This window comes from Sander lucioperca, chromosome 12, assembly GCF_008315115.2.
Source record: "Sander lucioperca isolate FBNREF2018 chromosome 12, SLUC_FBN_1.2, whole genome shotgun sequence".
Taxonomy (NCBI): domain Eukaryota; kingdom Metazoa; phylum Chordata; class Actinopteri; order Perciformes; family Percidae; genus Sander; species Sander lucioperca.
The window spans coordinates 36,764,227-36,787,013 of record NC_050184.1 but is presented as its reverse complement, the minus strand read 5'-3'; the positions used below and the strand labels follow the sequence as shown (position 1 = coordinate 36,787,013).

The 22,787-nt window shown below is 41.0% G+C and overlaps 1 protein-coding gene across 2 annotated transcripts; it reads left to right on the top strand.

Annotated features, from left to right (window-relative positions):
* Positions 1 to 282: 282 nt before the first annotated feature.
* Positions 283 to 22,560, top strand: LOC116038421 (rho-related GTP-binding protein RhoA-D). 2 transcript variants are annotated; one of them, XM_031282817.2, is made up of 5 exons: positions 283 to 417; positions 16,379 to 16,534; positions 18,754 to 18,874; positions 20,324 to 20,454; positions 20,544 to 22,560. In XM_031282817.2, the coding sequence occupies exons 2-5, from the start codon at positions 16,379 to 16,381 to the stop codon at positions 20,715 to 20,717; spliced, it is 582 nt and encodes a 193-aa protein (XP_031138677.1). In that variant the 5' UTR covers positions 283 to 417; the 3' UTR covers positions 20,718 to 22,560. The 2 variants fall into 2 exon arrangements, with proteins under 2 accessions (XP_031138677.1, XP_031138686.1); XM_031282826.2 differs by lacking the exon at positions 283 to 417 and adding an exon at positions 424 to 582.
* Positions 22,561 to 22,787: the final 227 nt, after the last annotated feature.

Here is a 22,787-nt window from a genome sequence, read left to right as displayed (position 1 = left end):
ATTTAAGAAATATGGGTGCAAATAATAGCTTGACAATGTTTTCAGGTTCTTTATTTGTCATGTGCACAACAATTAGCCTACAGAAGTAGCCTAGCCTATATTTACAAGAGCCATATTTTGACATTATAGGCTATATACAAAACAAATAATCAATTATTTGGGTAAACATTCGGCCGATTAATCAAGAATTCAAATAATAGTTACTTGCAACCATATTACCACTGAACTTCCGAGCCAAATGATACGCAAATGGGGAGTTTAAGTTTCCGGGGGACCCTGAATGCAGCATTATGGGAGGGTCTTGTGAGTATCGGTTTGGTCGCTTTACTTTGAGTGAGTACAGCTGCTTCAAGGGACGGAAGACGACAGGAGGGGAGCACGGAGGTCTTTGATATTTGAAAGCATATTCTGGGAAAGGTAAGAGAGTATTTTTTTCCTTTTGTTATACTCAGTTAATTTTGCAATTACCGACTAGCACATTGAGTTAGTAAAGCGATTTTGAGGTTTAAAGGAAAAGTAGCTTCAGAAGCCACGTTAGTGAACCGAGATACTAACGTTACCACCAGCAGCAGCATCAGCTCGGTGAGTTGAAACCTGTTACTTGTTTAGAAGTTTTCCAGCGAAATGGCTGAAGTGTTTCGACGTTTAGCTAGTTGATAGGAATATAAAGAAAAATTATCATTATTACTAGGGGACACACCTGTTTGTTCCCTCAAGGCGGGCATATGGATCATATCAGCATTCCCACCACACAAACTAGCCCATATAACGTTACTTCATTACGTAATTTAACTACTTCAGATGTGGAGGCAGATAGAGAGAATCTTTTTAAGTTAGCTACTCGCTGTAAAAACTGATTGCCTCTTTCTCTATTCGAAATCTGTTTTGTGAGTAAAGGGGAGTGGGTGGATCGTTTCCCCCCTGAACTAGAATTACTACTGGTAGGCAAAAACATAAATACTTTGTTACCGAGTGAGTGAACTTTTTCGTTTGGTTGTGTGGTCAAAAAGTCTCTCCTCCTCGCCTGTTTTAAACGCTTTAAAAGCGTTCATGTTACAACATTTTGTCCGTCTCGAGGAAATTCCTCTCTCCTAGTCACCACACCCTTGTTGTGCTGCTCGGCTACTTTAGCGCAGATCCTCATATCTCACACAGGCTTGTTCCCTTGTCTCGGCGTGTATACCATAACAAAAACGCACCCCCCCATATATCTGAGCCCTGCAAAACTCATGTCACGCATCAACTGGACTACTCCCATTTGTGTTTCTACAATGTCACACACAGTATGTTAAAGGGCAGACATACACAGCAGAAGAATGCTTAAAAATATCTTCATACATCTTACTACCATATGTGTGCATGTTTGTATGTCAAATGTGTGTGTGGCTACTACAGGAGAAATTATGATGTCATTGTAGCTGAACAGCTGACTGCTGACCAAGCTGTTTGCAGGTAGTGGTCAGAAGTGACACACACACACACACACACACACACACACACACACACACACACACACACACACACACACACACACACAACACAAATCAAATCAGTGCCAAGGCAGTTGATGGAAACGTTGGGGAAATCCCCAATCTAGACTACAATAATGTAAAAGCAGAAGGCATGATGTTGGCTGTTGTCATCACAGTGTGGTTTTGACTGTCATTCTACCAAGTGATGTAATCTAGCCGCTCTGTGTGAAGTGGGAGTTAAAAGTAGTAGTTTTAGTGGTATTATTTGCACCTACAAATATATGTAAATTACAAATAGATGGTTGGATATACTAGTATGCTGAAAAGAATATGCCTACACACGGAGGAATCCTTGCAAAAATGTTATTAGAGAAATTATAAAGTTGAATATCTCAACATTGAGTAATTAAATGTTTTGCAAGGTTTTCTAGGCATGTAGTGCATTAACAAGAAACCCCAAATTAAATATATTTCATTCATATCATACCAATAATTTAAGCTTATAGTTTTGAATCAGAGTCCCTCAGTGTGTATCAAGTAGCTTGTGAAAAGTCAGATGTGTCAGACACATATTTAGTCAACATTTAGGTAAATATAAGTATTGGATCAAAGTTGGTATCAGCAGATACCCAATATTAAAGGATCATGATCGGGCCATAAACACTTGATCGGGACATCCCTACAAATGACCTATAGCCTATATTTCAAATTAAAATAACAAGCCATGGTGTGTCATGTTGACAGAATTTACATCTCCAGCATGTGAGCTCTTATTCTTCTGTACTTGCCATATTGAGGTCATTTCAGAAGACAGCTGAATAGCTCAGTACAAAAGTATTCATGGTAAACTATTATTGATCAAAAGCTCCATATATGCAAGGATCACCACACAGAGGCTATTTCACCCTGGTGCTGTACCCCATTTTGTTCCCCTTGGCATGCTCTCCACCACTGACCTACTATAAGTGTTTTACTTGTCGCCTATTGTATGTGCCAGCTGGAGCTTCAGAGATTGCGAACGTAGGATGTTCGCTTATACTAGTTGTTCCAAGCAAACCTCTGAAGCAAAGATTTAGGAAGTGGTGCATGGACAGAAGGGGATTGCCCAAATGGGAGTTTTTTTCCATCCTTCCAGCTCATACTCATATTCTATTGGGAGCTGCTGGTTTGTACATTGTTATCAATTGAGGTGTTGAAACACAATGTTCCACAGTATCCTGTCTTAGATTAGTCAGGAGAAGAGTTTGACTGCAGTGTCTATGACACAGAACAGAGGGAAATGCTGAGCTCTTATCTGATTTCTAATCATCTGATGGTGGTCAACAAATATGTCTGTAGGCTGGTGGGTGTATCACTTCTAGACAGCATGCATATGAGAAAAGCCTCTGGGCAAACAAAATGTATCACTGGGAGAGTTTCCTGTTTAGATCGTGGTGCTTGCAGTTTCAGGAAGTCCCTAAAAGGACAATTAGGAAAGCAGAGCATTTCTGCTGAGTATCATTACATAACATTGTAGCCCTTAGGGAAGGGTTCTGATAGCTGGTTCCATTTTGGACTCGGTTCCCGGTTGGCAAAAAACCCCGAGATTAGTTAAACTGAGATGCTTATGAATCTCTTATGAAACCTTTTATCTCTCCTCACTCTTTGATTAGCAAAGAGCAGTGGAAATCATATAGACAGTAGGCTTCATATTTGTAGCCGACTGTAATGAGCTGTAATGTTAATTCTGTAACGGTATAACATAACTCTGGAACGCCGCTGTACGATTACTGTGCTTTTGTAGTTCAGCAGGGACCTTCCCAGTGGTGACTCTTCCCTGGAGAAATAATCAAGTTCATCACCTCAAGCCAATTTAAGACTCTCACTCTGAAACCTTTGTTCATATTAACATCTTAATCTCATCAGTTGAATAGTTCTGAATCAGGGCCTTCAATGTTTGAACTAGGCTACAGCTGTTAATTGAATGTGTCCGATACGTTTAGCATTTTCATTTATTATGCTGCTCCTCTCATTGCCAGGTTGTAGGTACAGGTTGTGAACATTACAAACTGTAAAAGTCTTTTTTTCCTTCTCAGCCAACAAAAGATGATTAGATATCTTTAAGTCACAGTTATTTTAGCCTTTAGTTATGTGCAAATGTTGAAAGGCAAACCTAATGAGATTTGATTTGAAGGGGTTTGAAAGGAGTCGGATTTGATAAAATACGATCGAACACTTCAGATAGCGGATGAGAGAAACTGTCGTGTTGCAGGCTGCGTACATGCGTGTCATCTTTGGCTTTCATCTGTGCTGTATGTGTGTGTCAGAAAGGAGGAATGCAGCACCCTAAGGATACGGAACATTAGCTCCGTGATGGTGACATCACACTGCAACACAGGAAGAGAGAGAAAGAGGGAGAGAGAGAAAAAGAAATGGATAAGACGAGGACAATGTGAGAACAAGAGACTGGAGAAGGGAGCTAAAGGAACAAATAATCGGAGAGTAAGAAACGGGGTGAAAACAGAAATACATTCAAGATTTCTTACCAAATCCTGATTAGCTCCGTTCCCTACTCTGACTAAATCATCTATTTATTTATTCTGTACTCATGGAATATTAATCAAGACTTACTTACTACACTTTGGTATGTTTGAAGTTTCTTCATATCTGTTGCTTGTGCTACAACACGCTCAAGTTCTAGTTTTGACCACCTCTCCTTCCTTCCCTCCATCTTTCTGACTGTCTGTCTGTACTGGAAGCGTAGGTTCAGGGGCGGATGAAAGGATAATTCTGTGTGATATTTCTCTTTCGTCCTCTGAGCTGAGCTGTGTGCACTGTGATAAATTGGGCTGGGGGAGTCTCAATGGCTCTGTCCTATTTTGGGCTCCAGCTAGGTTCTCTGACTTTAGCTTTTTCCCTGGCCCGGATTCTGAGCAGCTTCTGAGCTCAAGTTTGATTCAACCTTCAAAATTTGAGCTTGGCTTCAACTTCTCTGCAAGAATTTCTCTCATCCAACCTCATGCAAAAGGTTGTGTTTTGTAAGGAGAGAAGAAAAAGAAGATGAAACGCAGCAGTATTTTCTAGGTACATCCTTTTTTTTCACTACATTATACAGCTCCCCATGTTCATACTTAGCCTTATGTAGGTCTACATTGTGCGGCTGACACTACTGGAAGTAAACAAACAAGGGTTAAGCAAGACGCCACAAAGACTGCAACGAAAATGTCTAACGGGAGAGACAATGAGAATACTATTTAGGAACTTCTGTCAGTAAGGGGCGATGCCGAAAACGTTGAAGAAATTCAAGGAACGGCAAGAGAATCAGTTATTTATGACCAAATTACAAACCGGTTACATGATTGTAGTGTAATGTTCCTCATGTCCTGCCTCCTGCACGCTCCAGAGAGAGAGGGAGAGGTCTACAGTGTTTGAATTCAGTTTTACATTATATAGTACTTTATTTTATTTTGTAATGTGTATGTAGATCTTTTAAAATGCATGTTGATGTAGTCACTCCTACATTTTTCAACTTGGGAGCAAAATGTGCTCCTTGGGAAAAAGTTACAGAATTTTGTGTTTTCCGTGACATAGACATTTGCTTCATAAATGTGTGCCTAACAATGTATCAGAATGCAGGAAATGAAGTCTTTGACGCTCAAAATGTCCTGGGGGACAACCCCCAGACCCCCCCACTTCATACGTATCCTCCAAAAGGCCCATTCTGAGCCAGGAAAACCCCTAAATTTACAGCAAGTTCTCTGAGAATCTCTTTTATATCCAAGCAAAATGTGTATTGGAACTGAAATTTCCGTAACCTAATTAATATAGAATCAAATAAAAAAATGTCATTGAATCGGGACCTTGTGAATTGGAATCAAATCAATTCAGATTGTTATTAGGTTTCTGACAACATTATGGAAAGAATCCCTACAGCGATATAAGTAAAATCTTTGTTTAATCAGAAATGGCTCAGAGATCGCTGTCGCTAAACCCACCAGACTCCATTTAAATAACCAACACTTTAAGCGTGTACAGAGCCAACATATGTTCATTGAGTTAATTCAACCAAACCAGAGTGGTGATTGTTGAAAAAGTGGAAAAACAAACCAAGGTGGCTTTTCATAGTTTTATTTTGTGTCTGTCAACTTTGAATGAAGTGTATTTTACAAGGATAAAATTACTGTTTATTTACATGGAGTCTGGTAAGTTTAGCGATAGCAATTTTGCAGATGTTTTTGTGTTTAAAAAAGGATCTTACTCTTTAACAGAATGGCCGCCCTCTGTGGGAATCCTTTCCATAATGTTGTCAGACACAGACAGAATATCTGAGCCCGTCGGTGGCAAAACAAGCATTTCTTAAAGGGATACTTCACCGATTTAGCATTAAGCTTTGTATCAGTAGAAACACGGTAGTATTTTCGAATGACCGTGCTTCCCTCCCTCATGTCCCCCTGAGACCAGAGATCTCTGTATTGTGGGTCTGGAAAAAATCTTCCGATGACGTAAAACAAAGATTTTTGCGTCATCGGAAGATTTTTTTGCCCAGAGGCTATGGACTACAGCCAGTAGTAGGAGCTACTTCCACATGTTTTCAACCCAAAATGAGATTTTAACTGTGTCGGGCTCGGGCCGGGTTCGGTCACTGCTCTGTCGGACGCAGGCCGGGCTCGGACAGAAAAATTCGGCCAGATCCGGACTCTATTAAACATGCTTGTGAAAGTCACCTTCTCTCCCAGTAATCTTCCATGTCAGAGGCTCAGTCATGTTTAAAGGTGGATAATTGGCTTCTTAGGACATGAAACATGAGGTGGTCTGATGTAATGTGATAAAGTAGATGAACAGTCTATATTAGAGTCCGGATTGGGCCGAATTTTTCTGTCCGAGCCCGGTCCGCATCCGACAGAGCCGTGACCGAACACGGCCCGAGCCTGACAGGCATTAAGAAATTTGTGTCCGAGCCCGACACAGTTAAAATCTCATTTTATTTTCTCATACTAATGACACGTGTACGTTTGTTTGTGTGGAAAGCTTTTATTAAGCAACTATAGGAAGGCATTCGGAAAGGTCAACAGATGAGCGCATCAGCGCACACGGGGGAACAAGCGTACGTTAATAAGCTGTTTAATTTAAAATGTTCAATGTGCTAAACTTTCCTGCTTGCTTCGTTTCCGACCGTGATCAGAAAACCAGGGGAGACTCGTTACCTCCAGGACCGACGTTCTATAACGTCGGGGTTATATCCCGTTTCTGGTGAGCAGATGAATGAACTTGGCTTTCAGTCTGGGGTTTATCTCAGACACCGCACACACTGTGTACAAAACTTAAACTTATTCCACCAACTCTGCTCCAGTCGCACCTACACGTCTGCTTCCTCTTCCTCTATCTCTCTTCTGCCCACTTTACACACACACTGAGCTCTCTTAAAGGAGCCGCAGCACCATTTTACAACAAATGCCTTATCGCGCTGATGTGACCGAACCCGACCATCATTTCTAAATATCCGTCCGAACCTGGCCCGGGACCCGTCGGGCTCGTTTCGTGTATCCATGCCTTAGTCTATATGTGTTTTGCCTAATTATTTTATGTGTGTCTTATTAAATCATGTGTACAAAATAAAAATCCTTTTGGCCATTTTTGTGTGGTTTTTTTTTTTCTGCACTCTTGCCTAAACTCTAAGTTGTTGTCCATTATCCCATCATCTATCAGTCACTCAGTTTTCTGATTTGTACTTGTCTGGACACAGTAACTTTTAAATAAAAATCAAGACATAAAACGCTTTTGATCGATTATTAACTTATCAGAATCGAGCATCGAATCGTTCTAGAGAGAATCGCGATGCATCTAAGAATTGATTATTTTTCCTACCCCTATAATCCAGTCTTCAACATTTCAACCAGGAGAAAGAAGAAGAGATACTGGTGGGGGGAGGGATGTTGTGTGTTTAGAAAAAAAGGGCGAGGGGTGTTGAAAGTGGGTGAGACATTCCTCAAAGCTTACGTCCTCTCACATTTATACACAGTCGGACAGCATTGTGTGGTTAAGCATTTAGTGACCTGTTACTAATCATGTGGATTGCATTTTGCAGCTTTGACCAATCGGTGTGTCAATACCTGAACTGTTAACACTCAGTTAATGTGTCTGTAACAACTCAAACTCTTTGTTCATACGTCACCTGCAAGTGTACAGTTAGTTTACATTTTACAGGGCTGTCCAGTCAGATCTGCTTGTGTCACTTTCCAATGAAATCAGGGAGGACATATTTATCAATTTGTGGTGGAATTCCGTGTCTTCTTGTAATCTATATTTACATTTCTCTGTCCTTATTCAGTAACTTGTGACAACATCTTTAGCTAAGGTCAGAGATGTTATATTTACTGCACTTAAATAAGCCTGTCACGATAACAAATTTTGCTGGATGATAAATTGTCCCAGAAATTATTGCGATAAACAATAATATTGTCGTTCTGAGACCATTTTCATCTAATATAATGATAATGGCATAATAATGCAGGTACAGGGTGCCCATATAGCTCAGTTGGTAGAGTTGGCGCCCATATATAGAGGTTTACTCCTCGACGCAGCGAGCCCGGTTCGACTCCGCCCTGCGGCCCTTTGCTGCATATCATTCCCCCCCTCTCTCTTCCCTTTCATTTCTTCAGCTGTCCTGTCAATAAAGGCCTAAAAATGCCCAAAAAATAATCTTAAAATAAAGATAATGCAGGTACACCGTTTTCAAAGATCAATAAACTTTTATTTCTAAAGAATATTTAACACTGGAACTGGAAGACATTTTAAATATCCACAATAAATGAACAAAACAACCAAAAACAATAAATAAAATGAACTCTCAATCTCTGTTAACAAAAAATGCACTGGAATAAAAACCAAACGCAATCAAAAGCAATAAATAAAATGGAAATTCAAAACCACACACAACCAAAACAATAAATAAAATGGATGTAAACAAAATTGCACTTCGAAAAATAATAAACATTGGACTCAGACATAAAGAGTGATACATTCCTGGCAAAACTGCCAGTTAGGATGCGACATACCGACTCGCTCAGGTTAAGTGGTTCACCACGGTCATTTGGTTGGAATCCGAAGTGCGTTTGGTTTGGAAACCAATTCCATCTTTTTTGTTTTATTCCTCCAACTCTCAACTAGCGTTTTCTCTGGCTATACTCCTCACGCGGCTCTTTTGCTGCACACTGTGGTAGGCTACGCCAGGAGCCCCGCCTCCCCACACAGAGACCATGCGGCTGACAAGTGACTGACACGAGGGTTCACTCCTCGTTACGCTAAGGAAAGGGGTCACCGATGCACCGGAGTGGTCATCCAGTCTCTTTGAGTGAGAGAGAGAGAATTTTTATTTATCATGCGATTAACTGATTTATTGCATATTGCGACGAGCCTACACTTAAATAGGGGAAAAAATTGAAGTTGGAGAATTTACGGAAACTGAAACTCCTTTACCCATGTATGTATCCAGACCCTTTTATTCAGTACAGTACAGAAGTCACCACAACGCAGTTTCTCCCTATTTTCCTTGCTCTGTCAAACTGGATGGAAAGGTAAAGCGACACCTTTTAGGTCCGTCTTTTCATTCGAGTTCAAGTCCAGACTTGACTTGGCCACACAAGGGCCTGTATTTGACTCTGTCCATGATCTCCTCCTGACCTCCATCAGTTCATGTGGCTAAAGGCAGTGACACACCAAGCCAATAATCGCCCGTCGGGACAGTCTGGCGAGGTCAGTGACTCGAGTCAGTTCGGTGTGTTCCGTGCTGTCGTCCGTCCGAGGACCTGTCGGCCTTCATTTTGGCCGACCTGACATGTTGCGTCGGAGGGCGGGCAGTCGGACTCCATGACCAATTTGATTGGAGTGCTAACCCGGAAATGACGAGTGGGATGACCGTGACTAACGCCTCTCAAAATCTGACAAATCTTTTAAACTGACTTTTGTCGATCTGAAATGAAGACCGATTCAGTAACTGTATGGCCTATTTCTCGCTTAAAATGTTTTCAGAAACACGTTTCGGTGAACTATTTCAGTAAAATATGAGATCGTATTCTGAACAAGTCGCCATGATAGTCTGGCTTTGAATTTCCGGAGAAACCAGACCCACATTACGCGTTTTTCCAATCAGCTGCCGGTTTTCATTTTTTGGGCGACAATACAGATTAGCGCTACCTGCTGTTATGGAGACGTATTACACGGTCAAGTCGGCGTCGCTTCGGTGTGTTCTGAGGCACTTTTTGGACCTCGGGGAACCGACTGATCAGTCCGACAGCCTTTTCTGCCAACGGTCGGCCGTCGGGTTACTGTGTCATGGGCTTAAGAGGCACCTACGTATCATGACAATGGTTTCAGACATGAAATATGTTCCAGCAAGTTCAGTTTCTAGATCAATGAGTTTGACTGCTTCTCAGACTCCAAAACACAGCACAGCAGTTTATAATACTCTAAGACAGGATTTTACAACTCGATCACGAGTTAAACTGTAAAAAAACTATGCTGTTCATGTTGCATAGTAATCTACCAGGAATGTGCTCTTGCATGTGTTTAATTGGTCACACAGCAGTGCCCTGTCAGGTGACATTGCTACGTGAAAATTAAAAGTTGACCCAGATCAAACTTATTTGCTGGACAACCCCCCTGTGTTGCTGGACTGGCCTCAGTCATTGAAATGAAGGGCTCTTCCACTTTAGAGCAGACCTAAACTTTATGGCTGCTCACCTCAAGCTTCTTCATTCGGATCTTAAGTTAAAGGCATTTTATCGGAAGTTTTGCCCTCTTCCTGACGTGAAAACGCACTAATACACAGCAATGTACTTTGATGATTCTGTCTGTGTTGGACTGGTAAAAGCCTACATGACATTTGATAATGGGAGTTTTATGGCTTGTACATACTTCAAATCAAACGGGTCACTAACTGCTGTTTTGGTGTAAATACCTTGAGTTTGCTGATCCATGTGATTAGAATGTTTTTGGTTGTTGCTATTGTTACCCCCTACCACTTCTAATGGACAAGACTGGCTAATGTGTTACTACTGCGGGAGTGAATCGAAACCTGCTGGGGTGAAATGAGCGTCTGTGCTGCATGTGCGTGGAATGAGAACTTTGTCCTTTGCTACCCCACGCAGGGACAAACATTATGCAAGACGGAATCTTTCATCCTGAATTACGTGTGAACACGCAGTCTCGTGCGTGCGTGTGTGTGTGTTGGTGTGGGTGGGTGTGGTACTAGATGTCTCTGCATGTGTACTATAGCTCACCACTCAGAATATGGCTTTAGTACATTTTCATTGTTCTTTGTAACACTGAGATTAATGCAGCTGGCTTGGTCTACAGCTCGGTCTGTCCAATTCACTGCTGCTTCTACGAGCGTTTAACACCACACATAGTTTCATGAGTTTCATGATTATTGTATTGAGTGTATTTGAAGTGTTTTATATTATATATTTCCCCCCCCAAAAAGTAACAGAGGCCTACCACAACATAAAATCCAGGCCACACTTAATTATTATTATTGATTGTTGAATATAGCACAAAGTAGAGTGTCATAATACAAAAGCAAATGGCAAAACAATGGATGATATTCTTAGGTGCATTTAATTTGCTTTTAATTAGGTTAATGTAGTCTCAGTAATATATTAACATTTAGGTATAATTTTAAGATTCAGTTAAACTCACTTAAATGCCATAGATAAAAAAAAAAGAAAAAGTGTCCTAGTTAGTTTTGACTTGATATTCATAATACTCACATGCAATTGTACAACCTCCACTCTGTTATGTGGGTGTCTGCTCTCCATGAATCCTCACACACACTGTAACTATCCCATACTGAGTCCAGGGCTGACTGACTTAAGGACAAAAAAAGAGGAGGGACCGGTTGCGTCGGGCTCCTCCTTGTGATAATAAAGCTTATTTGAACTGTCATGACAACATGGGTTAATTCCAGATGTCTTTCCTGTTCTTTTTCTCTCCTCCCTCACTACTGTTAATGTCACACCAGGAAGTCCCTTAAAGAAAGGAAGGTGAATGAGGAAACAAATGGCATGGGAAAATTCTCTAAATGCATTTAGAGCATACAAATGGATAAAGCATGAGTGAATAATGAATAACCATAACACTTTCTTAAAGAAAACAATTTACCTCTTCACTGCACCTTTTTGTTCTTGCATCTAAATGTCAGTGAGTGTGAGTGCAAGTCTGACAAGTCCATTGATTAATTGATATAATGAACGAGTTGTTAGTTTTTCTTTTACTCTTCGATTGATTCTAAATTCCATATTGGGAAACGTTTACATCACCACCTCGTATCGTTTTCGTGCCACATTTTTTAGGAACACACCTTAACATCAGCTCTTATTTAGGGAAGAAGTGCCTGGAGTACCTGTTCCCGTCCTTGTACTGGCACAGTGTGCACACACATTAGTGCAAAGGAAAGGGGCCGTTATCTCACTAAGCACTATGTTCTGCCACTGGCACAGTAGGCAGCATGCTGTGAGAGCTATTGTCATCAATAGGGCTACATTATTTTGTCACAGCACAAAATCTGCAGCACTAGCCCTATTTTCTGAAGCTTTCTGGGCTGCACAGCAGCTACCAGTAACATGTGTTTGTGTCTGCCCTCTGGCAGTGACAGTATGATGCATGGAGTAGAAGCAGCCTGCTATCACGGAGAACAGGTGGCTCTCTCCAGAGACAAAATCGCACTGGCCTGGTTTAATGTGTGGGAGAGAAAAGCAAACTGAACAATTGGCTTTTGATTCTTTTGGTGAAAATACAATCTGCAAGAAACAAATAAACAATGGAGCTACACATTTCATTCTTGAACATACACAAAACCAGTTTATTTGGCTTCCGTTTCTATGAATATTTGGTATCAACAGGACCTTCCCTGGCCACCCACTGACCATTTTAGAGGAACAACACTGTTTACAATCCCATAGCATAAAATTACTCTTGGATATATTACAGTTATTAGTATATCTGTTGAGGTATGATCGGCTTGTTGCTTACTGATAATGATGAAAGAAGTAATTTTACAAGTGCTTAGCCTACATTGTTTGCTTTTTTGGATCAATTCTTGTTTTCTTAAACTTGCAATAACTGACTTTTTGGGCACTTCGCAGGGAAAACAAGCTGAAAACAATATTGACATATGACTTTATGAGATATAGCAAACTTATTAGCAAACAGTTGCTTATTTACACACCCACTAGATCTATACAGAACATTATCAATAATGTGGAGTTGTGTTTATGGCCATCTGACAAATATAAATATTCTCTCTCCTTTTTTAGCTCTGTTTTCTCTTCACTAACTAGCTCTTTAGCTGCTAAATGCTCCACTATGTTCACCAACAAGTCGCTATGTGTGTCTGTCTGCTGTTTGGTGCTGGGCAGGTAGTGCACAGTAAGTTTCTTTTAGAGCATTTCACTGAAAACAGCTGCCTGCTGTGGCCGAAGACAACATTGTGAGAGCGATGCGGGTGAAACCAACAGTCGTAAAACCAACACAATGAGCTGAAAGATGCTATGGCTGAAGGCCGTTTCACATTGTACATGGCATGCGCCGCGCTCGCCGCTAGGTTGTCCTATTCCCAACTATATTTCGTTGTGCTTGCCGCCGGCCTCAGCTCAAATTTACATCGTACATGCGCCAATATTTGAATGCACGTCACGTCTGCGTCCAGTGTTTACATCAGACGTGCAGTACATGCAACATTGTGGATACACAGTAGTGATTTAGTGGAGACGATGTTTCTGTCTTTGAAACAAAAGAAAGCCTTGGCACTTGCCCTGGTTGTGAGGAGAAGACTGAGGAAGGTAGCAGGAAGAAGGGTGTTGGTGCACGAGACCCTCAGGTCCAGAGAGCAGTTGGGGGAATTCTGGCTGGTGAAGGAGCTCCGCTTTCACTTTGACCGGTTCCAGGGGTACTTTCGGCTCAACAGGGAGCAATTTGATGGTCTGCTGACGAGAGTCGGGCCTACGATTTCCCGGATGCGAACAACATTCCGAAAGCTCATTTCTACAACAGAGCGTCTGGCTATTTGTCTCTCCCTGACGTGTGGCTCCAGACAAGACAGTATGGAAAAGTACTTCCACGTCTGCCCCTGCACCACTTTTTTGTCTCCTCTCCTTTATGTACCTGTCCCTTAGGTTCTTCCACTCCTCCTCTAAATAGATGAAGACGTGTGGATTATTTTAATTTCTAAATAAAATGTTGCATTTCAACACTGTCATTGCATGTTTATATACTTAAGTAAGAGGTCTGCAGTCATTGCAGTTGGGTATAATAAAGCTAAGATATGAGCCTACATTCATACATGCATCATTCATTCTCTGGAAAACACTTTGTTTAATGCATATGTGCAATTAATTCCTCCAAAACTGGAGCTTACACATTTGGAAATGGGTAGTTATTCTGTGTAAAGGCCATACCTACCTATATACCTAAATGTGAACTTCAATGAAAATGAACATTGTTGAACTTGTGTCAATCAGTCCAAACATATTTTACATCATATAAACATACAAATACAATATTATTATTGTGTAATAACAACCGAGTGTAAATTGTAATTTCCCCATTGGGGATCAATAAAGAGTATAAATTATAATTTTTTTTTTTTTATAAAAAATACAAATATATCCTACAAATACCTGTATGGAGCTGTATAATCAACTTGGTATTTGGTTTTCGCAGCTCAACAGTAGGCTACAGTTCTTCTCAGTTGCTTTGGCGCATTTCTCAGATCAGAGATGACAATAATGTGTAACTTTGTCACATAGGGAATAGTGCTCCCTTTCATGTGTATTGTTCATTAGACTATACTTACAGAGTGAACTGTTTAAATATGGACAACACAAAGCAGTTTCACTATCTTGGTATAAACAATGGCGTAAGGACTTGTCAGTTTGATTCATTGGTATAAATACTTGCTTTGGACACAAACAAAAGATTTCCAGCAAGAAACGATTTTTCAGGTCAGTCACTATGCGGTGCGGTTTACACCAATTGTTTTAAGAAATGCACTCACTGTTGTGCAAATGCAATTATGATTTGACAAATGCACCAAAGTAACTGAGAAAAATGTAACATAGGATTGTATTTCAGTGGAGACATATATGTTGATTTCACATAGCTAAAACAAACTTGAATGATTTAAATTAAGAGGCTACAATAATCTACACAGCTGGCATTCCTATTATGGTGAAAAATGCTTCCACAGCATAGTTTTGCGTCCGAGGTCTCTGTACGACCTCGAACTTGTGTCGTAGCCTATACAGCTCTGGGAGATCGCTGACGGCCAAAATCAACCTCTCGTCCATGTTCCGTTTGTGGATCCACGTGTATTCTGTGTTTTTGTTGTTTTTTTTCAGACACTTGAATGCACGTTACAGCGCACCGCGGCCGCTCTTGCGCTGCGCTTTGCTCAGCGGCAGACCAGTTCTTGCGCACGCAAGCCATTGACAATAATGGGTTTCATAGCGCAGCGCTGCCGTTTGCACGTACAATGTGAAACGGCCCTGAGGCTCTGTAGACCCGAGGAGAACTGCAAGTCGGTAGATCATTTTCTATGGGATTATGACTACATTCACTTACAAGTAAACATATGATCAATTGTTAATATAAAACTTAAGCTTATAATAATTAGGGTGTATTTCTCCACTATTCATCAGCTGTGATTTAGTCCCTGCGTGTGTGTGATGGCAGAGGTGTAGATTGTTTTGGTCCAGGTAGTCTTAGGTCGGTGAAAACCGATACTGCTGACAGGCAGTCAGTACGTTGTCATCATCACCTCCTGCCTACTCTCCATTCAGGGTTCATACGTTTTGAAAAAACCTGGAAAAGTTATGGAATTTGAAAAATGCAAATTCCAGGCCTGGAAAGGTTTTGGAAACATAAAAATGTTTAAGAAGATTTTTATTCTTATTGTATAATGTCGACTGACATTTTCAGGAATACATAGTCATAGAAATTTGCCGAAAAGGTCATGGAAAAATATTGGTTAAAATGCGTATGAACCCTGTCCATTAGTGTGTGTGTGGGTGGTTGTGGATGTGTGGCCATATCTTTCTCTAGCAAGCCACATTTCACTAGCGTACACACCTTTTTAGTAGGGGTGGTGAAATTAATCATTGCATCGCGATGCAGACCTAGACGATTCTGCATCGATGCAGTGTCAGAGCATAATCGATTATTGCTCTGCTATATTCAGGAAGTGACCTTTTTTAAGAGCAGATATAATAAAAAGGGGAGTTCATATATATCTGACTGCTTGAATGTGTTGATGAAAACCATGTTTAGCAATATATAATAATGAGGAGGTGATGCATCGGGATATCAATTTGAATCGTTGACAGGATAATCGTAATTGAATCGTGAGACCAGTAAAGATTCACACACCTACCTTTCAGGGATACAGGCAAAGTGAATGGGAAATGATTTGTGTGCAATACTGAGGTGTCAACAAAAACCAGTAAGAGCTGTAGATCACGAGGCCACAGGGATGTAGAGGTGTTACATTAAGGATAGTTTTTAATGTGGTTGTGGCAGAGGCTGTGCATGTGCAGTAGTGTGTTAGAGCACCGAGGCAGCAGCATTACCAACACTGTGGCTCTCCTCCTGTTCCCTTCCCTCCCACTGCTTTTCCAGACCAGTGCTGAACCCTCAGCTCGACTCTTGTTTTTCACCTCACACACAGGACGCAGCCCAGGAAAGGGAAGAGGGTGCGGCTCGGAAACAGACTTCGATCATCTCTTCTTTTTCTTCTCGCCCTCTCACTCTTACTATTTCTGGTTGCATTGTTTCATGTCCCTCCTCTCTTTGAAGAGACTTGCTTCTCCCCAGTTGACTTATTGTTTGGTTGATTCTCATGCATTTCATTTAACCAAAGTGTATTCTGTTTTTAGATGGCAGCCATCAGGAAGAAGTTGGTGATAGTTGGGGATGGTGCATGTGGGAAGACCTGTCTGCTCATCGTCTTCAGTAAGGACCAGTTCCCAGAGGTCTACGTCCCCACTGTGTTTGAGAACTACATCGCTGACATTGAAGTGGATGGCAAACAGGTACTTTTATATTTGAAATGTAACTTTTTTTTATTTGTTATGATTAGATGATTATGAATAATTAGTTAAGTGCATTTGCTCAAGTACAGTATTTAGGTAACAATTTAAGTATACTTTTCATTTCAGAGAGAAATATTGTACTTTCTACTCCATTACATTCAGGGCTTGGCATTAGCACCCGCCTACCCATTTACCCAGAAGAGGGTAGAGGTAGAGGCAGTGGCGGGTAACACAATCACTCTTAATAGCCCTTTTGGCGAGTGGCATATAGGCCTATAACTATATTATTGTAACACTGGTTGCTCGAGTACTGTGCCACCGCCAACGCAGAAGCACAGCTGTAATCTACAGCATGGTGGCCCGCCCTGGCCGGCTCCTAATCCCACACACCACCAGCAAGTGCACGCTCTGCTTCTCCCGGGGGTGCGTGCCAGCTGCTGACTCCGCTTGAGTGACACGCGAGCGCGCTCCAAACTTTCAATTAATCTTCTACACCCCTGCATTACTTATGCAAAATGACTCTTGTTATGTCTGTGTCTTAATTGGTTGCATGTTTTCATACAAAAGGAGCTTTACACACAACCTTATCAGAGCTTAGTATTTGATGACTGTGGTGTTAGGCCTATATATTTTATGTAGTCTTGATTTGGGAGGTCATTTACATTTAAAGAGCTGTAAATCTGGTTCTTCAAGTACATTGTAACACAATTTCACGATTACAACTTCCTGGTTGTAAAATAAAGTAGCTAAAACTAGTTGCAGCTCGACCAGCTACAATGCTGCTTACCGCACACATTGTTGCATCAGTAATAACAATCTACTGTAACATATGATAATATATCCGTCACATGGGCCATTTTACTGCAGAACGAGTACTTAATACTTTTCATACTGTAAGTACATTTAGCTGATAATGGACTTTTACTTGTAGTTAAGGATGTGAGTATATATTTTGATAATAAGAGACATTCCTCAGAACAGGCAGGTTTGTGTGACACTAAAACTGCTGCTGTAGTGTTAAAATGTGACCCTGTTGGCTCTGCTGGTTGAGAACCACGTGCCCTCAAGACCAATGGGGATAAGTGCAGATTGTAAGCAAATCCTTGGGTCTTTTCATTGTTATAAAGCAGCAGACCTCCAGCCAACAACAGGAAATGGATCAGTGCCCCCTTCCTGCTCAGTGTTGGAACCCCCCCCCCTCATGCATCATGACTAATGTCCCATTTCCTGTTTCCTGTGCAGTATAATACATAGTTGACTGTACCCCTAGCCTCTCAAATGTGGTAGACGGATTTAAAAAAAGATAAAAATGCATTTAGTTCAGTGAATTATTACTTAAAAAGTCAGTGTCACAGTTGACCTTACATCTGCCCTCTATTTATCATTCTTTGATTATATTTAGTTGTGGTTACAACAACCAAGAAAAGACAAGTTCAGACAGACAGCATGGTGGTAAACGAAATAGGCCTAGATGAGGCCAACTCCTGAGAGACACCTAGTGGTAAAAGAATTCAAAAGCAGCAGATATTGACACAGATTTGTCATGGTGTGGTGTTGCCTACTTTCCTACACAGAAGATGTGGTACAGCTCAGCCCACTGTCTCATATTATGGAAAATGCCAGAAGACGGTGTGGCCAGCCAGTCTAGTAGTTTGTCGGCCAACAAGCAAGACTTGGCAAGAAATGAGTGCTAACATACTGCAGTTACTCTCTTGTTTTTCTCCAGTTCTCAGCTGTATCAGGCACTGTCGTTCCCCTCTCTCCCCTTTTAATGTCTAAGCTCTCCTATCAAATAAAGGCCTAAAATGCCACAAAAAAAAAAGCCACATGATGCATGTTATGACACTTCTAGGCTACAGTGTAGAAGACATTCCTATCTGATGCTTTGGGGTTGCATTTTAGCATGTGCTACAGACCTTGCTGAGCTGGGCATTTGTTTTATCTAGAGCAGGTCAGGCACTCTGGGACTGCTATCCGTTTGATTAACAGCCTAAGACAGTTCTGTGGGAACCATCTCTACCTCTAAGGAGTTGCTTTTTAGGCCTGAATTGTTTTAAATCCGTTGCCCATATTCTATTTGTCTCTGATCTCCTTTCCCCTCTTCATCCTGCTGTCGATGAAGTGGGAATACCCTACCTTATTTTAATAATGTAACTTACATTGCACTTTTTGCTGGCAGCCACTTGCGTCAACTCGTTCTTTTTCTTCCTTTTCCTCAGGTGGAGTTAGCGTTGTGGGATACAGCAGGCCAGGAAGACTATGACAGACTGAGGCCTCTCTCCTACCCTGACACAGATGTTATCCTCATGTGCTTCTCCATAGATAGCCCCGACAGTTTAGGTAAGGCTGCGTACAAATTGCTACCCACACAAAACCGCAAGTAACATTCTTTTTTTTAATTGTTGTATCCCGGTAAAGTCATTTATCTGGAATTAAAGGGCAGCATTCTGATGCCACAGCAGGGTTTCAGTGATGCAGAAAGAACCTGAAATATTTTTGCCCTGGAGTGGTACCTCGGAGAGTCAAGGCAGCTGGTTATGTTTCTTCAGTTTATACAGAATTTAAATAGCTTTTAAGCAATCGAGAAAAAGCTTGACTCGTGGATTCAATCCACAAAAAAGAAAATGCAAAGAAAATACAGAGCTTTCATGCCGCACTGAAACTCAATATAGGCAAATAATACCTGGTAATGGGGTTCCCTTTGAATGTAGAGAACTATTTGCATTAAAAATGCTAAGATAAATTATTTTTTGTACAGATACAGGAAAGCATTTTGGCAAATGTTCCATTAAATGTCCCCATTTTCCACTACAAGGAGAGCTCATCTGTCAGTGCAGTAAAAATCTGCACTGATCCTCTCTATAGGTTTTACCCTTCTAATAATTGATGTATTTTCCATTACATTTCCCTGTTTGCTGCCTCTGTGCAGATGTCATGCAATTAATGATCCATTTTATGAAAATTTAAATGTATATTCAGATGGTGTACATGAGTATGATTTAAATTATAGGTGTTGTAATTAATCCTAATGCTGCCATCAAGACAAGCATCACAGTTAGCCCTTAGTCAGCTCTCCTGCTCTGGGTTAGTTAGTAAATTCAGTAATTCTACATTTAGACATGACTGTTTCTCAGCTACAGCAATTTGAACACATAAGGGAAAGTTGGAACTTAAATACAGTACAAAATTACATTTTGACGTTGATTAAACAACCTATAGACAGTAGAATATCCAATATTGACCTTTTGTAGATTATTTCTGGTCAATGCATCTTTAATAGACACTGGCACTTAAAAGGCACTTATTAGATGTGTTTTAATTTAGTTTGGGAACAAGATGAGCAAACACATTTCAAGACTGTAACCTAGCAGCTGTTGTTTGCGGTTCGAGATTATGACGGCATTTTCTGGAAGCATACGCAGAATATGTCGCATGTATTTCAGGCTACATTCTGAGTGTTCTTTGCCCTCGAAACACCAAATCAAACTTGAACATTTCTTGTTTAGTAAGACCTCAGCCCTGGGGCTTTCTCCCACAGTGTTTTTGCCATTTGACGCGACAGATGGCACGCCTACTCTATCACAGTATGGCATCTCCTTCTAGACAGTGCAGATTTTGTCTTGCAGGCTCGACCATGTATCAGGCAGGGGTCAGGGACCTCTCAATGTTTGTCTGTACAGTCACAAGGGAAACGGCAAAGGCTCTCACTCTCGCTCTCCCAACTGTCCTTGTAGGGAAAACGTCTGGGAATTGCTGTGTAGTGACTTGACTTGTTTTTTATTCTTGTAGAGAATATTCCCGAGAAATGGACGCCTGAAGTGAAACACTTCTGTCCCAACGTCCCGATCATTCTCGTGGGTAACAAGAAGGACCTGAGGAATGATGAACACACACGAAGGGAGCTGGCCAAGATGAAACAGGTGTGTGTGTGTGTGTTATAACTACTCTCCCTGTTGAATGTCTGCACTCTCAGCGTCACTTTAACCCGCTGTCTGCATTAAACCTCCAGGAGCCTGTCAAATCTGAGGAGGGTAGAGACATGGCCAACCGCATCAGTGCCTTTGGCTACTTGGAGTGCTCCGCCAAGACCAAGGACGGTGTGCGGGAGGTGTTTGAGATGGCCACCAGAGCAGCGCTACAGGTCCGCAAGCGCAAGAAGAGGGGAGGCTGCCAGCTACTGTGAGGGGACGGAGATTGTTGGCCAATCAGCACCTGAGGGAGGACTCCCCCCTTACGCACAGAGCAAACTTAGAGAAACCTTAAATCAATGGCTTCCGTGGACTATACTTACTTCACAGATGCAGATATGCCACAGGAGAATATAAAAGACTGACACACCTGTTTTAAAAGCAAAACAAATCAGCTTTTTTTTTTAAAACTCTATTTCCTCTACTACTCACTTTGTTTCTGTTTGCTGTTTTCCTCCACTAGCTAGTAACTAGTTTGTGTGAAGGACCTGTCCCTTCCTCCTATATGAATGTATGTTTGTATTTATATGTGCATATACTTTACAAATATATCATGTCTGTGTTATGATTGTTTACAGAGAAGGGTCTTGTAGGTCACATGTCCAGTGAATGGAAAGATAGTTTTTAAGATTTGCTTTAATAGTATGGCACCCCTGCTTCTCTTCAACCTGCATGCACCACTCAGTGTCCTTTTAAAAATCAGCCTCAGTCAGGAATCCACGTCGCACCACTATTATTGGTAATTTAACACCCTCAACGTCCTATTTGAGCACGTGCGAGTCAGCAGAGCTCCTTTTTTCCCCAGCTTTCTATTCTGACAAAGGACTAAATTAAGAGCCTGTTTACTCTGCATTAATCCACTGAAACCTAGATAAATTGGAGCTGCGACGACTATTTTATGGAGAGATTTTGGACTGCACCTTGCCCCGTCTCTTTTCTATGGCGATAGCTTAAGCCGGCACTGGAGACAGCGGTCTATTGTCATGGACGCAATACTCTAAGTCACGCTAACACTGACTCCGACAGACTTGTCACTACCACTGTCTATCACCAATGTCTTGCCAAAACATCCTCCTGTCTGAACTCTGTACTGTTGATTCAGCTCCAGTATACAGTCATTATGCATTGCTGTGTACTGAATCTACAGGTTTCTGGATGCACACTGTATACAGTATACAGTGTTAATCAGATTATAGGCCTATTCCGTCCATAAAAGTTTTAATACATTTCCAACTGCCTGCTTTATTGACAGTTCAAAGGTTGTCATTACCAATGTGCTATCTCCTCAGTTTGGCTCAGTAGCTCTCTTTGAAAGCTACTCTATTTGAAATTGGGGCTTTGTTGTTGTGTAAGGCCTTTATTTGACACTACACACAAGGGACATTCCTTGAAATGTGATTGGAACGTTGGATATCAGAGAGCGTAGCAAGTGCCCAGTCGACATTTTTCTCCTGAGTAGCCATTAAAGATCATTGAAGTGGGGCCAACTAATAAACTGTGGTGTGATTGGGCCCAGAGCTGAGACTGTTTTTTTTTTTTTTGGGCCGTTGACAGGAGAGTTGAACAAGAAATTGCAACAGAATTGTGATGAAAATTGTAAGATCCAACTTTGTCAGTGACCACAATGATTATAATGAATCTTTCTCCAGATGTGTATTGTCCTCACTAAGTGACGGAATCATAAAACCACCTCATCTTCTTCCAGGCAGCCCTCTAATACAGTTAAGTGTGTGCTTCTGTATCATGGCTGGAGCAAAGAGATGACGTACATATTGCTTAACAGATCCTGTCATGAAAGAGCCCTGAACACTGTAAGTACATGTAATGGTCCCTGCATTGATCTTACCACCATCATAAGCTACAACTGTGGTAATCCTTTTATCCAGTACATTCAGATCCATAGAGATCAGAATGTTGCGGGCTTTGGCTAATTTCTGGACAGTGCCTCTGTGTAATGTCCAACACCATAATTCAAGAGAAAATGTTGATTGTGATGACGCTTTACAAACAGGAGTGGAATGTGTTGAAACATGTTATTAAAGTATTTTTGAATTACTATGTAATCTTAACTCATTTGCTTTAGCCTTTTTTTACAAACTGCCTTTTTTTAAATCAAAACTCTAAATCTTGTGAAATCTTTCTATAAATGCATTTACATTCATATTCACATTATTTGTATACCTTTACCATAAGCAAAAGGACTTGTTTTAAAATAGCTTTTATTTTTCAGAAAATGCAAAACATAAAAATAGACAATCATTTTTAAATTGGTTAATCATTTAAAA